The sequence below is a fragment of the Polypterus senegalus genome, chromosome 6, assembly GCF_016835505.1.
Source record: "Polypterus senegalus isolate Bchr_013 chromosome 6, ASM1683550v1, whole genome shotgun sequence".
Taxonomy (NCBI): Eukaryota; Metazoa; Chordata; class Cladistia; order Polypteriformes; family Polypteridae; genus Polypterus; species Polypterus senegalus.
Genome location: NC_053159.1, coordinates 5,462,340 through 5,482,665, shown reverse-complemented (window position 1 = coordinate 5,482,665; position 20,326 = coordinate 5,462,340). Strand labels below are relative to the sequence as shown.

The 20,326-nt window shown below is 43.9% G+C and overlaps 1 protein-coding gene across 2 annotated transcripts in view; it reads left to right on the top strand.

The window, feature by feature from the left end:
• Positions 1-15,037, top strand: part of ramp1 (receptor activity modifying protein 1) — a 133,302-nt gene extending 118,265 nt beyond the window's left edge. The window contains exon 3 of one of the 2 annotated variants that reach the window (XM_039755317.1): positions 13,262-15,037. In XM_039755317.1, the coding sequence (XP_039611251.1) occupies positions 13,262-13,517 (256 nt within the window). In that variant the 3' untranslated portion in view covers positions 13,518-15,037. The remainder of the gene's footprint in view (positions 1-13,261) is intronic. The other variant, XM_039755318.1, reaches the window with a different exon arrangement.
• The last annotated feature ends 5,289 nt before the right edge of the window (positions 15,038-20,326 follow it).

Here is a 20,326-nt window from a genome sequence, read left to right as displayed (position 1 = left end):
CTAGCAAACAAGAGGACAATTGAATCCAACTTTGTTTGATATTTAAAATAAAGTGTTACTTAGGTTTTGATGAATTTGAGTGTGGATATTCACTTAAGTGTCTGCCACATTGAAAAGAGAGATTGCAGTTCAGATTGTGGATCGTGCAATGAGTTTTTGGAAAGATCGCCCACCCCTAATGTGACTAATCAAGTTTTCAAATTTATGTAGGATTCATTAACCCTTTGGTGAGCTACTTGGAAAGGGTTGGAGAGCTAGCGACGTGTTGGAGACCCCTGGTGTATGTAGTATTAGGGTGTTGTACCTTTTTAGCCATTATGTCTTGCCTGAAAAAGGGGCCTGAGTTGCCTCAAAAGCCCCCATTTTGTGATCTTTCTAGTTAGCCAATAAAAAGTGTCATTTTGCTTTACTTCTTATAAATATGGAATAATTGATGGCATAACGACTCACCCCCTTTAAGTCAGGACTTAGTAGAAGGCAGCCATGAGTCTGTGTGTACAGGCCAGTCTCAGTCCTGCCATTATCCTCATTATCCTCCTTCTTCTTCTTCTTGTTCCAGCTCTGTCAGGTGTCATGGTGGTCCTGAGCCTTATTCACGCCCTAGACACAGATTTTCCACTGGATTGATACCTGAACTCTAAATTAACCACACCAGGACATTAATGTTGTTCTGTGTACAGTGGTGGCCATCAGTCCGGATTTGGCCCAGAAGGTGATGGACAGACAGCCTACCAGGGTGAATTGCAGAGAGGGGTCTTGAAAAAGAAAGAAGGTCCAACACTGCAAATGTTGACTCCTTGCATAAACTTCATGTCATTGTCAATAAAAGCCTTTGAAACTTCTGACATGCTTGTAATTCTACTTCAGTGTACCAGAGAAACATCTGACAAAAAGATCTAATAAAAATACGGAAGCAGCAGACTTTGTGAACACCAACACTTGGGTCGTTCTCCAAACTTTTGGCCGCAGCTGTAGCTCTGGTGTTGGGCTTCAGCTAATTGTCTTTCCCTGAGGCTCCAGCTCTGTTAGGTCTCATGGTGGTCCTGATCCTAATTCACGTCCAGCCGCGAATTCTCCATTGGATTCAGATCTGGACTCTGACTCGGCCACTCCTGTACGTTCACATTGTTGTTTTAAAGCCATTCCTCTGTAGTTTTGGTTTAATGCTTGGGCTTGTTGTCTTCTCCTGTTGTGCAGATTTCTTGCAGACCCCATCCAGTTTTTCCACCAGGATTTCCCCATATTTTGCTGCCTTTGTTTTCCCCTTTCAAACCTTCCAGAGGCTGCTGCAGAGAAGCATCTCCATAGCCTGATATTTCCACCACCATCTTTCACGGTGGAGATGATGCGTTATTTTCATCACGTGAAGTGCAGCAAGGCATTTAGTCTGATGGCCAAAAATTTGCAGAGAATCTTCTCCCAGCTGACTTTCAGAGACCCCCAAGTACTTTCAGCCAAGATGTCCTGTGTGTGTTGTTTTTTTTCTCTCTTTGCTACTCGCCTGTAAAGCTGCAACTGGTGAAGACCCCATGGACATTTGTGGTCTGTACAGTCTCATCAATGTCACTCCTTCAGAGTTCTCAGAAGTCTCTTGGTGGTCTCACTCGTTTTTTCTTCATGATTGATTTAACTGGATATTCATTCTCTTGGAGATGTTCTGGGCTCCATCCCTTGACTTGTGCTTTTTATGGAGTTGCTTGGCGTGTTTTTTCGTCTCATTGTGCAACTTTGCCCACCATACTAATTCCAAGAATTAATAAAATAACAGTAGGAGGTCGAGCTTTTAGCTATAGGACCCCTAAACTGTGGACTGGTCTGCCTGCTACTATAAGAGATGCCCCTTCGGTCTCAGGCTGAAGACTCACGACTTCAGTTTAGCACACCCTGACTAGAGCTGCTGATTAACTGTACAGACTGCATCTCTGTTGTTAGTCATTAGCACTAAAACAGAAGTAACATGATAGTTAGAATTTGTTACTAACCCTAACCTATTCTGTTTCTCTTCTCGGTACTCAAATGTGCCACTTGGTGCCACTGCCCACCTGCCAAGTTGTTGTGCCTGCCTATGGTAAAGTCATCCCTAATGGAGGATCGCAGGAATCGTAGGGTAGAGGGGCCCTATCATCAGATTAGCGCTATTTCAGCTGTGGAATGGCCAAAATGGGGGAGGCAGCTTGATGAGTGAGGTCACTAGGACTCTGAACAAATCCAAATCATATTATGGGATATCATCTACTGTTAAATTCTGCTCCGTACTTATAAAAGTTTTATTTTTATACTGTATTGAGGATTTGTTCTGTTCTGTGTATTGTATTGTATTGACCCCCCTTCTTTTTGACACCCACTGCACGCCCAACCTACCTTTAAAGGGGTCTGTCTTTGAACTGCCTTTCCTGAGGTTTCTTCCATTTTGTCCCTACAAGGGTTTTTTTTGGGAGTTTTTTCTTGTCTTAGAGAGTCAAGGCTAGGGGGGCTGTCAAGAGGCAGGGCCTGTTAAAGCCCATTGTGGCACTTCTTGTGTGATTTTGGGCTCTACAAAAAATACATTGTATTATATTGTGTTGTATACTGACACACCACAAGTTGTCCCTTCCACATGCAGGTGCATTTATACGACAATCAGTCGTAAGATCAGACAGGCGACCTCAATTGAGCTGTGACTTCTAAAGCCAGTGGGCTACACCAGTGATGATTTAGGGGTGTCATATTATAAAGGGTGAATACTTATCTGATGAATTATCGTTTTGTGTTACGAGACCCTGCTCGGGATTGGTGGGTTTAGAAGTTTATTGAATGGATGGATATTTGTAATTAATTTAGACCACTTTGCAGATATCTGTTTTCACTTTGACATTAAAGGGTCTTTTTCTCTTGATCATTGTCAAAAATGGCAAATTTAATCCACAGACATTCCATGTTGTGTAATGTCAACGATGAGACAAGAGCCACAAAAACAAAGTTGGGGCAGCCACCCATATAATTTTTGCTTGGCTGCAAATGGATGATTTTCTCAGTCCAGATGTGTACAGGTACAAGTCCAAAACAGAAGTGGTGAGGTTGAGACAGCAGAGGAAGTGAGGTCATTATGACCGGAACCAGAAGTGACATCATCAGGCTTGTGACCGGAAGGGGCGTCTTCTGGACCAGAGGTGACGTCATGGAGGCCCGGCGGAATTTCCCGTAACGGGTCTGCAGTGGAAAAAGAGAAAGGATCAGTGCACCTCACCACCTCCTGGCCTGGAGTGGAATTGCCTTCCTGCAAGCCCTTCAGCTGCCTCCCGTACACACGTGTGTGACAGTAACAATAAAACAGGAGAACCTTCAAAGGGTGAATTGCCTTTATAGACACTGCATGTTGTTACACGTTTTAAAGTCTCACTTGTCTGGAAGTGAAGTGATGGATAGGTGAGACCACCTTTGCTCTTCCTTGGCTCCCTTTATTGCCGTCATCTTTCAGAGTACATATGATAACTGCTTCAAACCACAACGTGTTTCACGTTTTCTCTGCCTGCTTCTCTGATGAAACTAATGTTCCAGTGACTTCAACTGTCAGGTCCCCTGAGCAGAATTCCAGTAAAATAACTGAAAACCTCCTTCACGGCTGGCGTGTCATGGGAAGACTTAAATAAAAAAAATATAAAAAAAAAATTCCCAGAGACTTTGGAACAAGGAGCAAAAAAAAAATCCAAAAATCAAAATGAGGTCAGAATGTATGTTTATTTACGCTTCTTCTCCAGTGACTCTCTCATCCCTAGAAATTGTTTTCTGAGTTAATCTGCTCAAAAAAACTGAGGCATGCTGGTGCTGTGGCAGCTGAAAATGCCAAACTTGATTAGTTAGAGGGCAGGATGGTGAGCACTTGAGATACTGCAAAGAATGTGTGCAATAAGAGAGCTAAATGGCTAAACTATACAGAATAGGAATAACGAGAGGCATACAAGATGCTATACTAGAGAGATAATGAAAGGCACTATATAATCAATGTAGATAGAGAGCTATAGTGCCTTTCATTATCTATTATATAGTTCCTGTGCCTTCATATCTACTGTATCTATCTATCAATCATAGATAGATAGCAAAGCACCATGTAATAGATCTGAAAAATACTACATGACTCATACATAGATGTAATAAACACCATATAATATATAGATAGAAAAGGCACTATATAACTGATTTGAAAAATATTATATGGCGCATATTTAGATGTAATAGACACCGCATTATTGATTGAGTGAGTGAGTGAGTGATTGATAGATAGAAGAAAAATTTTATTTTATTGCAGACATATATTGTGGTGGATGGCCAGGGCCCTTGCCTGGCCGGGACACCTCCACACTGGGAGCACCGGTGGAGGAAGTGTGACCAGAGCATTACCTCCCCCGGAATGTTAGCTGGCAGCCCCCCGCCGGGTTGCAGCGGTGCTTCGGACTACGGCAGGGCTTCATAGGAGTTGGAGTTTGGTACAGCCCCGTTGGAATCCGCAGGCACCGCCAGGGGTTGCGACAATTACTGTTAAACCCTGGAGAGCAGCTCTTCTGCCACACCCGGAAGTGCTGCCGGAAACACATCATCAGACACCTGGAGCACTTCTGGGTGTCCTATGTAAGGAGCCAGCAGACACCACTCAGGGAGCCAGAGTCGGAAAGTAAAGAAAGTGTGTTTGTGCTTGTTGGGACACTGTACATTTGTGAATAAATCACATGTGCTTTGGGACTTCTGTGTGTCTTGGGGCCTGTCTGTAATCCAGGCTGGTATCATTCACAATATATATATATATATATATATAGAGTGGTCCAGATCTAATTATGCTGTTCTGTATATATAGAAATATATAGATTGATATGTAAGGCAATTGATTTAAAAGGATACTATACAAGTTGGAAAAAAATGACGAATGTCAAGTCACAGTGATCGATTTATTAATTGATTGATTGATGTGAAAGGCACTATATAAACAAGATGGCGGTGAAAGGAACTATACTAAATGGATACAATGTTAGATGTGTAAGTCACTACATAAAATTAAATGTTTTGAAATATATTCTGCAAAATGGACACAATGAAAGGTGGGTAAGTGGCTATATAAGGTAAACGGATAGATAGATATTAAAAGCACTTTACAAATGACTAATGTCCATGCTGGTATATAATATTTTATAGGGCACTATACTGAATAGAAATAATGAACGATATGCCAGATGAGAAAAGCCACTATATGATTGATAGAAAAACATGTGCAAGGCACTGCATGAAACAGAGAGGGTTGAAAGGCTTTAAAGAGAACATATACAGTAGAGTTATATATAATTATATCTCAATATATAAAATCCAACGTCTGGCTGTTTCTGTCTGCTTTTCACGAGAGAACTACTTAACAGATTTTTCTTTAAAATTTGCTTGAACATTCCGGATTATTTTGCGACTTCTCTCATCACACTAAGTATTATAGTTCAGTTGTGGCACTGATTTAATTGTGCAGGGTGGTGGGCGGGGACTTCAGGCGCAGGATGGTGGGCGGGGACTTCAGGCGCAGGATGGTGGGCGGGGACCTCAGGCGCAGGATGGTGGGCGGGGACCTCAGGCGCAGGGTGGTGGGCGGGGACCTCAGGCGCAGGGTGGTGGGCGGGGACCTCAGGCGCAGGGTGGTGGGCGAGGACCTCCTCACTCACGCATCAGCCTCCTTTCGAGTCGCTCTACCTCTGGCCACTTTTTGGAGTGTTCCTTGCCTCCCCTTAGCTAGCAATGCCTGTTTGTTTATTGATTTTTAAAGTTTGTCCTGTTTTGTTACTACACAGTCAGAGCCACGGGGGGCGGCTAGTACAAATATATAATTATATTGGATGAATGCATTGATATGAAAGGTACTGTACAGAATAGCCAGCATGATAGATGTCACTATATAAAATAGACAGATAAAAGAGAATAAAAAAAGGTTGAAGTCTCATTATTGCTCATTACCATGTACAGTATATTGTATTATTAAACATGGCAGATCATTGTTTCGTAATGCATGTCGTTTTCCTCGTGTTAGTTATAATTTGTGTGAATTGGTCTTTGTGCTGATTTATTGCTTCATCAGCAGATCGTCACCAGTGTACTTACTGTGGAGATTTGTGGTTTTTAGCGTGTGTGTTTTTTTTTTTTCTTGCTTTAACCAGGTCTTCCCTTTCTTTCCGGGCTCACTGGACTCTTTCCTCAGCAGCATCTCCAGAATCCGCAGGACATCCTTTCAAGACATGTTTCCTTTTTCCTAACGAGCGTATCTCTGTTGGGATTAATTATCATCTGCTGAGCTTCAATATGCAGCCGCTCCAAATCTGCCCTCAATTAACAAATGCAGCTGCTTAACTGAATTACGCCTGAAGTGGACTTAAGACAGCTGAGCAGGCCCGCGTGTCACTGAGGCTCTTTGGTGTTGCAAGAATTCAAGCAGAGCGCATGCAGGACATTTACATTTAATTACACCTTTATTTCAGATTCAATCAGTCATCCTTTTGGGACCCTGAGTGCAGAAATTTAAGGACGCCAGGGTGTGTGTCCCTCATCGCACTCACACATACAGCACACCGTGGGGCGGCCCACCTGCTCTTCATAACTGACTCGGCTGCTCATTTTCAGTGTGTCAGGGACCCCATCAGTCTGTCTGTCTGTCTGTCCACCCGCCCACATGAAACCACCCGGCACCCGGTGGACCAGTTTTGTTGAGATGTGGCCCACTCGTTATTTAAAGAAATTTACGGAGAGAGTTCAGTATTTGTTCCGACATCTCAAACACATCGCGTAGTACGACATTTCTGAAGAAGTGGCCCGAGTTGTCTCGAAAGCTTGCATATTGTAATCTTTTTTTTTTTTAGTTGGCCAATTAAAGGTGTCAGTTTCCTTGACTTGTCACTAAAATCTCTCATTGAAAGGCATTGGCGAATCTGCAAACTAAAACAGAGAAATGTTCTGTGCGACTTTCTTTCCCTCTCGCTTTGTCTGTCTGTCTGTCTCTTTTTCACTCTCTCTCTCCCCCCCATTCTCTCGCTGTCTTTCTTTTCTTTTTGTCTCACTTTCACTCTCTTAATCTCTCGGCTGCTCACTGTCTCTTCTGCCCGCTGACATCTGTTGAGGGGCTCGCTGCCCCTCTTCTTCTCAGAGTGAAGTGCCATCAGGACGTAACCCAGTGTGCTCTGAAAACGCTTCAAACACGTGGGATGTCAGGGCCGAGACAGGGCAGCCTTAAAGGGGTCCATTGTTTCAAGCCAGAAGGTGATTGAAGGACACCATATGCTGAGGTGGGCTTGCTGCTTTTCTTGAGGTGAAGGCTGGAAGTCACAGTCCGGGGTAAGCAATGTTGTGGCGTGACTTGACATCCCACCTTGTGGTAGCGTGTTGTACAGCCGGGGCGACACTAAAAGATTCTGATAAAGTACCGTTGAGATTTGGTATCGACACGGCCATTTTTGCTGTAATTTGTGGAAAAAGCCTGTGGCGTTTAAGGGATGCAGGGAGTGTTTGAACCTTCTGTGTGCCTCTACAGGTCCTGTCGCATTACACGACTTTTAAAAGCGATTTTCAGTCACAGACTTCATGTTCAGAATCTTAGTGAGTCGGTGGTCCCGGTGTTACACAGTCGTGTAGTATGACATCCCCAGTGACTCATTTCAACCAGCAGGCGACTCACTGCGACCGCAGCAAATAATTTAATTTTGTATTATGTCATAGGGCGGGCTCTGTGGACATGTGGCAGGTGACAACCAATGAGCACTCAGCTGGAAGAACAATGCATATAATGGCAGAAAATAGGAGTAAGGAGCGTGAGTTTTTGGGACCGCATGAACAGTAAAGAATCTGATGCAACTGTGATGGTGCAGGTCCAGCTTCATGCTACCTCTTCTTGTTTTGGAAGGCTCTTGAACGACCAGGGTGCTCACACTTTGGCTTTCCATTCCAGGCCTCCTCGAATCCCACTGTCTTACTTGCCTTACGTGGCGAGCCGTTCTTATAATCACTCAGCTGGAGCGACTGCTTCCTACTGACCCTACCCAGTGTCTCCTTTTACAGCTTCCTACCTTCTTCTCTCCTTAACCTCCTTTCTTTTTCCTTCTGTTTTCTTCCTTTCCATTTCTTTCTTGCTTGTTCTTTTTCCTTTATTTCCTTTTCATTTTTTTCCCTTGTGCCGGCCCATTCTTATATGGCTCAATTACACACCACAGGAAGCCAATGAAGCAATCGAGAACAATCGCACCTTCACGTGCAGGTGCGTCTCGCCCCAATTACCTCATCAACTCCCAGCAGTGCACGAGTGTGTCCACGGAGACTGACACGGCCAATGGATTATTTACCAAAAAAAAAGCCATTCCTTCGGAACTGTGGACCCATTATATCACAATCTCGTGTGTCCTTAGAAATCGCATTAGTCATTGGGTGGGCCTCTTTGTTAGTTGTGGTAATTATACTTCTAAGACATATGATATTCTTTATGGTGTTTCACAAGGCTCTATCCGGGGTCCGCTGCTCTTTTCGATTTACATGCTTCCGTTAGGTCAGATTATCTCGGGGCACAACGTGAGCTACCACAGCTATGCAGATGACACACAGCTGTACTTATCTATAGCACCTGATGACCCCGACTCTTTTGATTCATTAACACAATGTCTGACTTGTGTTTCTGAATGGATGAGTAGTATTTTTCTCAAGAGAAATAAAGAGAAAACAGAAATTTTAGTGATTGGCAATAATGGATATAATGAGGTTATTAGAAATAAACTTGATGCATTAGGATTAAAAGTCAAGACGGAGGTAAAGAATTTAGGGGTAACTATTGACTGACCTGAATTTTAAATCACATATTAATCAGATCACTAGGACAGCATTTATTCACTTAAGAAATATAACAAAAGTTAGACCTCTAATAACATTGAAAGATGCTGACAAATGAGTTCACGCTTTTGTTTTCAGTCGACTAGATTACTGTGACGCACTCCTCTCAGGACCACCCAAAAAAAGACATCAATCGACTGCAACGAGTGCAGAATGGAGCTGCTAGAATCTGAACTAGGAAAAGAAAATCGGAGCACATCACCCCAGTCTGAGCGTCACTACACTGGTTACCGGTGCCATTTAGAATTATGGTTTACAAAGCCTTAAATAATCTGCTCCATCTTATATATCGAAATGTCTGACATCTTATATTCCAAATCGTCAACTTAGATCTTCAAATGAGGGTCTGCTTAGAATTCCAAGAGCTAAACTTAAAAGAAGCGGGTTCGACCTTCTGCTGTTATGCACATAAAATCTGGAATAGCCTGCCAGTAGGAATTCACCAGGCTGATACAGTGGAGCACTTTAAAAAACTGCTGAAAACTCATTACTTTAACATGGCCTTCTCATAACTTCATTTTACTTTAATCCTGATGCTCTGCATATTCAATTAAGTTTCATTACTATTCATGGTGGCTCCAAACTCTGTACTAACTTTCTCTTCTGTTCTTTTTCCGGTTTTCTGTGATCTGCATCACCACCACCTAATCAAAGCACCGTGATGTCCCTCCATTGATGGATTGAAGGCCAGGAGTCCACGTGACCGTCATCATCAAGTCCTTCCAGGTGAAGCCTGAACACCATGAGGGCTGATTGTGGTCATTGATGTCAGGTAGAATGACTAAAGGGGGCTGGGTGGTCTCATGGCCTCGGACCCCCTACAGATTTTATTTTTTCTCCAGCCATCATCTGGAGGTTATTTTTGTTTTTTCTGTCCTCCCTGGCCACCGGACCTTACTCTTATTCTATGTTAATTAGTGTTCTCTGATTTTAATTCTTACTTTGTGTTTTTTTTCTCCTTTTTCATCATGTAAAGCACTTTAGCTACATCAGTTGTATGAAAATGTGCTGTAGAAATAAAGGTTGTTGTTGTTTACATACTGGGAAACTGGAAAGTCAAAACTGGGAGATAAGGAATCTTTCATCAAAACCAGAAACACAATCGAAAAATTGAATGTCAAAAACAATAGCGAGGATTACAAAAAATCAGGAAGGACTTTTGTTGCAATGAAACAAGATTTCCTCAACCAGCTTGGATACCACAGAATCTCATGGGGTGACCTGTGTATCTTCACAAAATTGTCACGACCAATGAGCACACACTGGGGAATTCTGGGAAAGATCTCCCTGGAAACAGCAGAACCAGAAGCTTAACAGACCAGCACCCAAATGGGAAACAAAATGGTGTTGCGGTTAAACGTGCTAAATGAACTTTTCCAGAACACGTTCTTGAAAAAGTGAAACGGCAAATTTGAGTTCCTTGAGTCATATAATCTTACAATCCATATGTAGATTGAAAGGAACTGCACAGGAATTTACAGAAAATGGATAAAAGTTAAGAGATCATAATCTCAGTTAAGCAGCTTTCAAACTGTACAAAACGCAATTAGGTTCAAACAGGTAAACAACACAGCAAGTGCCACAGACAGCAACTCGTCGATGTCCATTAGCCAGCAGGGGGCTCCACCGAGACCCAGACGCCATTGCACAACACAGCCACAGGTGGTAGCTGAACAAGCAGGCCTTAGCCTAATGTTACTCCATTACGTTTACCTCTTTTGTAAGTCGCTTTGAATAAAAGCGTCTGCCAAGCAAATAAATGTAAATGTAAATAGAAAGACCTTTATTTACGCCAGCACCGTCACAGGTATCCAGCTTCCTCCATTTCAGCTAATTTAACAAAGTCACAAGCTCTTTTCCCTCCACGCCTACCACGTAGTCTCATCAACCTCCTCCTGCCTCGGCTTCCACCATCTTTTATGCCAGACCCAGGAGTGTTTCTGGTGCCATAGCAGCGGCATGTCGGGAGGCACCCAAGAACTCCAACAGGGCTGTCCCACAAGGCCACAATTCCCATCCTGCCTTGTGGGTATCCATATGGAGATTCGTCCAGTGGGATACTGCCATCGTGTGTACTGGGAGATGACTATGACCATCGGATGGCAGCCATCATCTGTATATCTGAACAGACATACCTACTGTGAAAGGTACAAACACTCGTCCCGGAGCATCAGGCGTGGTACTCACAGTCTGCTAAAGCGCCTTAAGCAGCAACAACAACATTTATTTCTGTCGCACATTTTCATACACGTGATGGAGATCAAAGCACTTTACATGATGAAGAAAGAGGAAAAAGACAATAAGAAAATAGAATTATGGAACACTAATTAACAGAATAAGAGTAAGGTCCGATGGCCAAGGAGGACAGAAAAAACAAAAAAAAAAACTCCAGACGGCTGGACAAAAAAATAAAATCTGCAGGGGGTCCGAGGCCACGAGACCACCCAGCCCCCTACTGGGCATTCTACCTAACATCAATGATCTCAATCAGTCCTCATGGTTTTCAGGCTTCACGTGGAGGAATTCGATGATGATGATGATGGTCCTGTGCACTTCTGGCCTTTAATCCATCAATGGAGGGACATCACGGTGCTCTGATCAGGTGGTGGTGGCGCAGATAAACACCACAGAAAACCGGAAAAAGAACAGAAAAGAAAGTAGGGGTAAGTACGGAATACGGAGCCACCAGGAATGATATTGATAATTAAAGCTTGGGAAAGGCACTATATACAGAAAATGATTACTTGTTGGAATAAGAAAAGTGACCAGTCAAGGAATGAAATGTTGTAATGAGCAGATTCCCATCAGGGATGAACCAATGAGAGGGTTCAAATGAAAATGTAGTAGTGTGGACATTGCCTGAGAGGAAGGAACACATCCAAGGAAAATATATTGAGCCAAAATGGAGAAGGAGATGAAAGGCATAGAAGGAACAGACAAAAGACCACCGGCTGGAAACGAGTCTGGGGTAAGCAGTAGCCGAAAGAACAGATGAACCGATCATCAAAGCAAAACACACACGCACACAAGTCACAGTCAAGAGAAAGAGAAATGTTTAAAAAGGACACAACCATAGCTAGAAATTGTTAGAGAAGACGAGTGTTACGCCAGCAAACTAGCCAGAAAGAATTTTGGAGTAACTTGGAGAATTAGGCTTACAGTAGTTGAGATCAAAACTGAACAGTCATCTGCACCTTTACAAATACCACGACACTCAAAAATGAATCACGAGACACCACACAGCAACGGCAAGCCAGTGTTTCCAGAAGTATACGGATCTGGAGGGAAAGTATTTACAGAAGTCTACGTTTTCGGGGTTAAAAACGTCCGAGTAGTGTGGACGAAAGACAAAAACAGAGACTAAAGTCTGCATTTTTAAATGAAAATGTAGTAATGTGGGCTTAGATTTGTTTTCTTCTCCTTCATCATCATTTCCCACATCTACTGTACGTGTGTGGTTGATGTGTTTGATCAGCCTTCTCCAAGCAGCTCAGTCCTTCTCACCAGTCAAGCCCTTTTCCTTCAGACCTTCTTTTTCTTTATCCATCCATCTCCGCTTTGGCCTCCCTCATCTTCTCCTCCCCTGTGATTTAATTTCTATCTTTATCCGAAATATTCCTCGTCTCTCCTCATCCCATGTCTGTACCACTTCACCCTAATTTCGTTTACTTTCTTAGATGTCTCTCCCATTTTTGTTGGACCTCTGATTGTGTGATTTTTGTAACTCCACATTCTCATTTCTGCCACATCCATCTTCTGCTCCCGCTGTGCGCCCCCTTTACTGCCTCGTTGCTGGTCTTAAAAACCTGACCTTTAACCTTCACCTTATTTCTTTGATCACACAACTCTCCTGCTCCATTCTTCCAGTTGGTCCATCCACAATGCACTCTGTGTGTTGTCAAATTCTCTACCATGGGCTACCACTGAAATATTTAAACTTATAGACTCTTCGGTAGCTCCCCCTGCAGGCAAACCTCTGAATCCTGATTATCAGTAAACCTCACATACAGTATTCGGTCTTCTTCCTGTTTATCTTCAACCCTCTGTCTTCCAAAGCCCTTCTCCATTCCTCCAACTTCCCATAACTCAAGGACTTCAAGAAGATCCCTGGTGCAGACCTCCTCCAACTGAGATCTTGTCCGTTACCCCAACCCGAGTCCTTACTCCCTCATACATCTTATGGACAATTCTCACACACTTTGAGTGGTAAACTTTCACGTTGGTAGCCCGTTTGTTTCCTTGCCCGGTTTTTGCAAAGGTGTCATTGTTAAAGTTGTGGTCATCAAATTCAAAAGTGCAAAATGGGATTTGGAGATTTTTTTTTTAATAGTTCTAAGTAGCAGTTGGCATCCTAATCTCCACTTGCTAAGTTTTTCTTTCTTTATTTTCACAGATCGTATAAAGAGCTCACCAACTGCACGTATTTGGTAGCTGAGGAACTGAAATGCTATTGGCCCAACCAGTTTGTGGATGAATTTTTCATTGGGGTCCACAAATTCTACTTCAGGAACTGTTCACTGTCAGGCCGCTCGCCCAAAGACCCTCCGAACAACATCTTGGGCCCAATGATTGTGGTGCCGATCATCGTGACGCTACTCATGACTGTGCTCGTAGTGTGGAGAAGCAAACGCAGTGAGGGGATTGTGTAAAATTTACTAAACAAGAAAACGATAAATCAGATAGACTGTGTTACCACGGACGTTGTTGCCACGAAGGAGGTAGAGGAGTGCAGGAGTGACGAACACTTGGAGAGCGGCCACCGACGCGGGTCACTTAATGGTTTGAAGAGGTCATTGTAACCGGGAATATAAACGCTTTCGATGGAGCGAAAATGTGGAAAAACAGTAAATCTGACTAGGGTTAAGCTTAAGAGGAATGAAATTCTAACCAGTGGTGGTCTTGTGTGGACAGAGGACAATACACCTGTTCTTCTTTTTTTAATTGAAAAGACTTCTATACTACAGCCACAGCTTTTAACTGTCGCACACTATTGTTTCAGTACATAGACGTTCATTCACTTGGAATTTTGCAATTGTGCCAAAGGTTCCATCCTATAATAATAATAGTAATAATAATAATGGGTTAATATAATTGTAGTGTCAATATTTCATAATCGATGTCTGCTATTTTAGTCTAACCGATGAAAAGAAATGTGTCGTTGTATCCAACCTCCACCAAAAATTGCACATACTTCATATTTAATTTTCCAGAAATTACTAATTTTTATATTTCTTAAAATCACTAAAACTAAACTAAAAGTGCTCAAGTGAATATCTTTTTTCCTTTTCTTTATTATTATTACTACTATTATTTTCATTTCCTGAACAGAAACTGTACCATTTATGGGCTTTTTTTCCTGGAAAAGAGCAACATTCATCTTAGGAAATAAAATAAAGCTATGGTGTGATAGGGAATATGGTCATTTCCAGAATGTTCTCCTGCTACTTTTGTGTCAGTTCTACCCATAAACTACCCCCTGTAGGAATGTTTTGTGGACAACAGAGTCACATGTAGACATTTTTGGATGTGAATTTTCTTGGGGGGAAATCATCTTACAAGGGGGTGAAACCACACCCAGCTTATCAATCGATATCATCGAAAAGTCGACTATGGCGGTGTTCGTCTTGAGGTGTAAGGATGCACTGCTAACTCAGGCATTGAAATGATTTGCAATTGATGAAGGAAATGTGAATTTGGCTCTGTAAGACAGAATTCTTCCAAAGGATGACAAACCCACCATCTATTGCCTAAATCATCCCCAACATATGAGCAGGCCTAAGGAGAACGGCCACGGAAAAGAAAATTCAGAGGTGTGGAGCGGCGAGGACAAAGTCTAAAGCTAAACCTAGCAGAGTCGTCCTGACGTGAGGAGATTATGGTAGCCCCGTTACTTAGTGAACACAGTCCAATGTGAAAGAATGACCTGAAATTCGACCACATCGATGAGAGAAACTCAAAATTCACAGGAGTTGGATCTTATTGAGCCATCTGCCTATTTTTAATGTGAGGACGTTGATTGCTGACCACTTTGTTTATGAAATGAAATAAAGAAATAAGGATAAAAATGTGGTGTTTTGTTACTTGAATAAAGCTCTGCTGGAATTTCATGTCAAAAATGTGTAAAGGTTCTGAAACCTTTCTAACCCTTCCTTAATTAGTGACCAGTTTTTGCGGCTAATTAACTCTTTCCCTTTATTTGAATCGATTTTTCTTGAGACTCTGACCGCTGAATTGATTCTGTTTTCCTGAACTCTTTGAGGGCTGAATATTTTTTCCAAAACATGCAGTTTTCTGAAAAGCAACCAAAACAAGAGTCTCACACACAAATCAACCTAAAATATCAGTTGCTGGGTGCTGTGGCCGCCAGTTCATAGTCTCAGCATGACGGCTGGCAGGAATTTGCACAACGGGGACAGCAGCAGCAGTCGTGGTCACAGTGCGACGCAATCTGGTTTCCACCTTGTGTCATTATGAGTGGTGGTCTTCATCTACACAAACGGGTTTGGCACCACGATTAGCTTGGGACCGATCAGCTGAAGCCGGTACCACACTTTCGTTTTCGATCTCGACCTCCAGATTACTTGCATGAGAATCGGAGTCCGACAGGTCAGAGTCCAATTCAGAGATAATACACAAGATGTCGTGTGCTTTGTGCATTCGCTTCGATCTCTCAACAGATGTAAGTGTTTGCTCTTCACTACTCCTGCAAGCGCAGGGAAATCTCGGTCAAACCAACAAAGCTGGCTTTCCTTTGAGCAAAGAGAGTCGAACTAAAACGTAATGGCGGGTTTTGTCACCATTTGCAGAGCGACAAAAGTCAGAGTTAAATGACACCTAAACATAAGTTTGATGTGAAGCGAGCCAACAGATGAGCAACTAAGTTGGGGCCGTCAAACTCCAACCTTCATTCAGATAGATAGATAGATAGATATGAAAGGCACTATATAATAGATAGATAGATAGATACTTTATTAATTCCAAGGGGAAATTCCCATACTGCAGCAGCAGCATACTGATAAAGAACAATATTAAATTAAACAGTGATAACAATGCAGGTATAACAGACAATAACTTTGTATAATGTTAACGTTTACCCCCCCGAGTCACATAGTGTGGGGTCTCCTCAGTCTGTCAGTGGAGCAGGACGGTGACAGCAGTCTGTCCCTGAAGCTGCTCCTCTGTCTGGAGATGATCCTGTTCAGTGGATTCTCCAGGATTGGCAGGAGCCAGCTCTGTGCCTACAATAGAGCCTGCCTTCCTCACCAGTTTGTCCAGGCGTAAGGCGTCCCTCTTCTTTATGCTGCCTCCGCAGCACACCACCACATAGAAGAGGGCGCTCGCCACAACCGTCTGATAGAACATCTGCAGCATCTTATTGCAGATGTTGAAGGACGCCAGCCTTCTAATGAAGTATAGTCGGCTCTGTCCTCTCTTACACAGAACATCAGTATTGGCAGTCCAGTCCAGTTTATCATCCAGCTGCACTCCCAGATATTTATAGGTCTGCACCCTCTGCACAGTCACCTCTGATGATCACGGGGTCCATGAGAGGCCTGGGCCTCCTAAAATCCACCACCAGCTCCTTGGTTTTGCTGGTGTTCAGGTGTAAGTGGTTTGAGTCGCACCATTTAACAAAGTCCTTGATTAGGTTCCTGTACTCCTCCTCCTTCCCACTCCTGATGCAGCCCACCATAGCAGTGTCGTCAGCGATCTTTTACATGTGACAGGACTCTGAGTTGTATTGGAAGTCTGATGTATGTTGGCTGAACAGAACCAGAGAAAGTCCAGTCCCTTGCGGTGCTCCTGTGCTGCTGACCACAATGTCAGACCTGCAGTTCATGAGACGCACATACTGAGGTCTGTCTGTAAGATAGTCCACGATCCATGGCACCAGGTGTGAGTCTACTGCCATCTCTGTCAGCTTATCCCTAAGGAGCAGAGGCTGGATGGTGTTGAAGGTGATAGAAAAGTCCAGAAACAGAATTCTTACAGCACCACTGCCTCTGTCCAAGTAGGAGAGGGATCGGTGTAGCATGTAGATGATGGCATCCTCCGCTCCCACCTTCTCCGTTTCTTAACTTGAAGCCAATTCTCGTTGCTAATTAAACCCGTTATTTCATGGCGCTCGCTCATTCTGCCATGACAGACGTTTCCAAAACTGCTGATTTTCTTTTTTCAGAGCATATGGACCTGAGGCCTTCACCTTTTTTTATTTTCAGTTATGGTGTGATAGACGCAGTTTGTTGTTTATGTGTTGGTTCATTTTATGTCTTAATATTGCTTAGTTGCTAATTAAGGAAAACAGAAATAATTAAGCAGCCTGAGTCTTAAGTTTTGCATCAATTAAAATTAAGGCAAAGAGTTAATTAGCAGGAAAATCAGGTCACTCATTAAGAAAAGGGTTTGAATGAAAACCTGCAGCCACTGAGACCCTCCAAGACTGGAGTTGGAGACCCCTGATCTTTTAGTCTTCCATGTTTCTGTTGAGTGGACTCTGTTCCAATCCCCCTCCTTCCGTTCTTTCACGCTCTATCGGGCCCTTTGGCTGTCCCCTAGTGGCGCGTGTGTGACAACATGTAAACGCCTACAGCCCCGCCCTGACTCCTCCCAGAATTTTGCCCATTTGAATATCCAATCCTCTAGACTTTCTAAACGACGTGCAATTAGCCCAATTAGCCACAGGTGGTCCTCCAGTCAAGTTCTAGAAACATCTCAAGGAGAATTCAAGCCAACAGGAGGCACCTGAGCACAACATGGAGTGACACAGCAAAGGGAAGGAGACTTCTGAGAAGGAGAGATTGTGATTTTTGGTTTTTAGTAAATTTGCAAACCTTTCTGCAGTCAAGTTCTCACTTTGTCATGACGGATTACTGAGTGTAGATTGATGGGCTAATTTCTTCATTTCCAATGAAATCCACAACACGATAAAGTAAAGAGAAAGTGAAGCGTCCAGGCATTTGTCACGATGACACAAATATACAAGAGAGCAACACTACAGGACACCAGCTACCAGAAAACGTGAGCAGAGCCCACCTTGTCCAAATCTTCAGTCCTGGCCATTCGCCTCCATTCTCCACACAGTCCTCTGACTCAGAGACCCTCCTTAATGTTATGCTTAAGGGCGTAACGTTAATTATCAGTTTGTCTCTGGACAAATACAGGAACCTGAGGACAACCTTCAAGCACGGTCCAAGAACTCTGAAATGGCGGGTGCTGCCCACTGTGCCACCTGTACCCAATACTTTTGAGGCTTCATTCTAATCGTGTGCTGGAGGGTCGAAGATTTCATGGCACACATTAGCTGTGAGTCATGGTCAGGCTGCTGCCAGAGTTGATGCCCTAGGTGGTGTTTGCATGTTCTCCCTGTGTCTACCTTCTGGTCTCACAGGCCAAAGACATGCAGCTTGGGTGGAATGGGGTTGCTAAATTGGTCCCTGATGTTTGTGTGTTGTCACCTGGTGATCTCTGGCACCCCATCCAAGGGTTGTTCCTGCCTTGCGTCCGATGCTTGCTGGGATCGGCTTCAGATACCCCACCCTACACCCCATTCCTGGATCAACAGGTTAGCAGGATAGATGGTGTGTTTGTGTGTGTGTGTTTCCAGCCTGAGATCCAGGCCTGGTGCCCCGTCCAGGGCTTGTTCCTGCCATGCACCTGATGCTTGCTGGGAGAGGCTCCAGCTGCACCCACAATCCAGGCCTGGATGAACAGGTTCAGAAGATGGATGGATTGACAGATGGAGATGCTTAGTGTGTGTGTTTATCCTGAGAGTGTCTGAGAGTGTCCATGACTTTTCCTGTCCTGCACTCCATGCTAACTGAGATAGGCTCCACCATTCCAGGCCTGGATAAACAGGTTCAGAAGATGGATGAATGGATGGAGATGTTTAGTGTGTGTGTCCAGCCTGAGATCCAGGCCTGCTGCCCCATCCAGGGGTTGTTCCTGGCCTATGCTTGCTGGGAGAGGCTCCAGCTTCCTTGTGCCCCTGTCCCTGGATAAACAGGTTAGGAGGATGGATTGATGAATGGATCTCACAAATTGAATGTCAAGAATGCCGAGGCCTGGCAGGAGAGCAACCTGCCAATAAGGAAACATCAATCTGGCAACCTGAAGGCATCTCGCCCAGGGCCACGTCTGGACAGCTGCAGGCCACAAGTGCCTCCATGCAAACCTTCTCCTGTTACCTTCTGAAATGCTTCAGCTGTTCCCCATTCATAAAACTCCTTTGACTTGTGATATTCACACGGGCGTGGGTGGCTGGTGTCCACACTTCAGAAGATCCTTCATCTCATTTCCTCAATCCGCCGCACTTCAAATTCCAATAATATAATACCCGTATACAGCACGGGCAGGAAAAACCATCAGTCAGACTGATGAGCCCCCCCGCCGTGTGCTCTTCATGCAGCTCTTCTGATGTGATCACTGGAGCCCAAACTCAAGATGGACCTCTGATCGATTACAGCTAAAGACCATTGTCATTTCTCGTTGAGCGCCCAATGGCCTACCGACGCCTAATTGAACATCTACAGTCTTCAGACGTCTTCGCTTTCTGCCCACTTTATTTAACAGAGAAATTGTGCCATTTGTGCCCATCAGTCTACACTTGATACTCCAAAATGTCCGAGTGACAAACCAGCTTTCAGAAAGGTTAGCAAAATTCATTTAAAAATCACAAACCTGCAATCCCCCCTTCCTGGAAGCATTCAGACCCCCCTTTGCTGTGTGACTCCACGTTGTGCTCGGGTGCCTCCGGTTTGCTTGAATTGTCATTGAGATGTTTCCAGAACTTGATTGTGACAAAATGAATCAATTGGACATCATTGAGAGGGTCCCACGTGTTCCCCTGTGCATAGGGGGGTCCCAAAATTCACATTGCATGTTAATAGTAAAAAGAAAGTCATTCAGGACAAGGAACTCTCTGTAGGCCACCACAGTCAAATTGTGGTCCGGGCAAGGAGATGAAATCATTTCTAACGTTCTGAGTGTTTCTAAGGGCACAGAGGCCTCCACGAGTGCAAAATGGCAGAAGTTTCAACTCTTCTCAGAGTTGGCCAAACTGAGCGACTGGGCAAGGAAGGTCTCGGTCAAGGAGGTGATGAAGAATCCAATAGTCAGACTAACAGAACATCAGAAGTCCTCTACTGAGATAGGAGATCCTGTCGGAACAACAGCCATCTCAGAGGCACTCCATCAATGAGGGGTTTATGGTGGGCTGGCGAGACGATATCCACTCTTGAGGGGGAAGGCAGCTGCAGGACCCTGAAAGCGTGAGGAGTCTGATAGACAAAAACTGAACTCTTTGGGCAGAACTTCACACACCACCTCTGGTGAAGACCAAGCCCTGCTCATCATGTGCCCAATGCCATCCCTGTGGTGGTGGTGCCATGGAGACAGAGAGACTGGTCCGAATCGAGGGAAGGATGAAGGCGGCCAAATAGACAGAAGTGGATAAATGAAA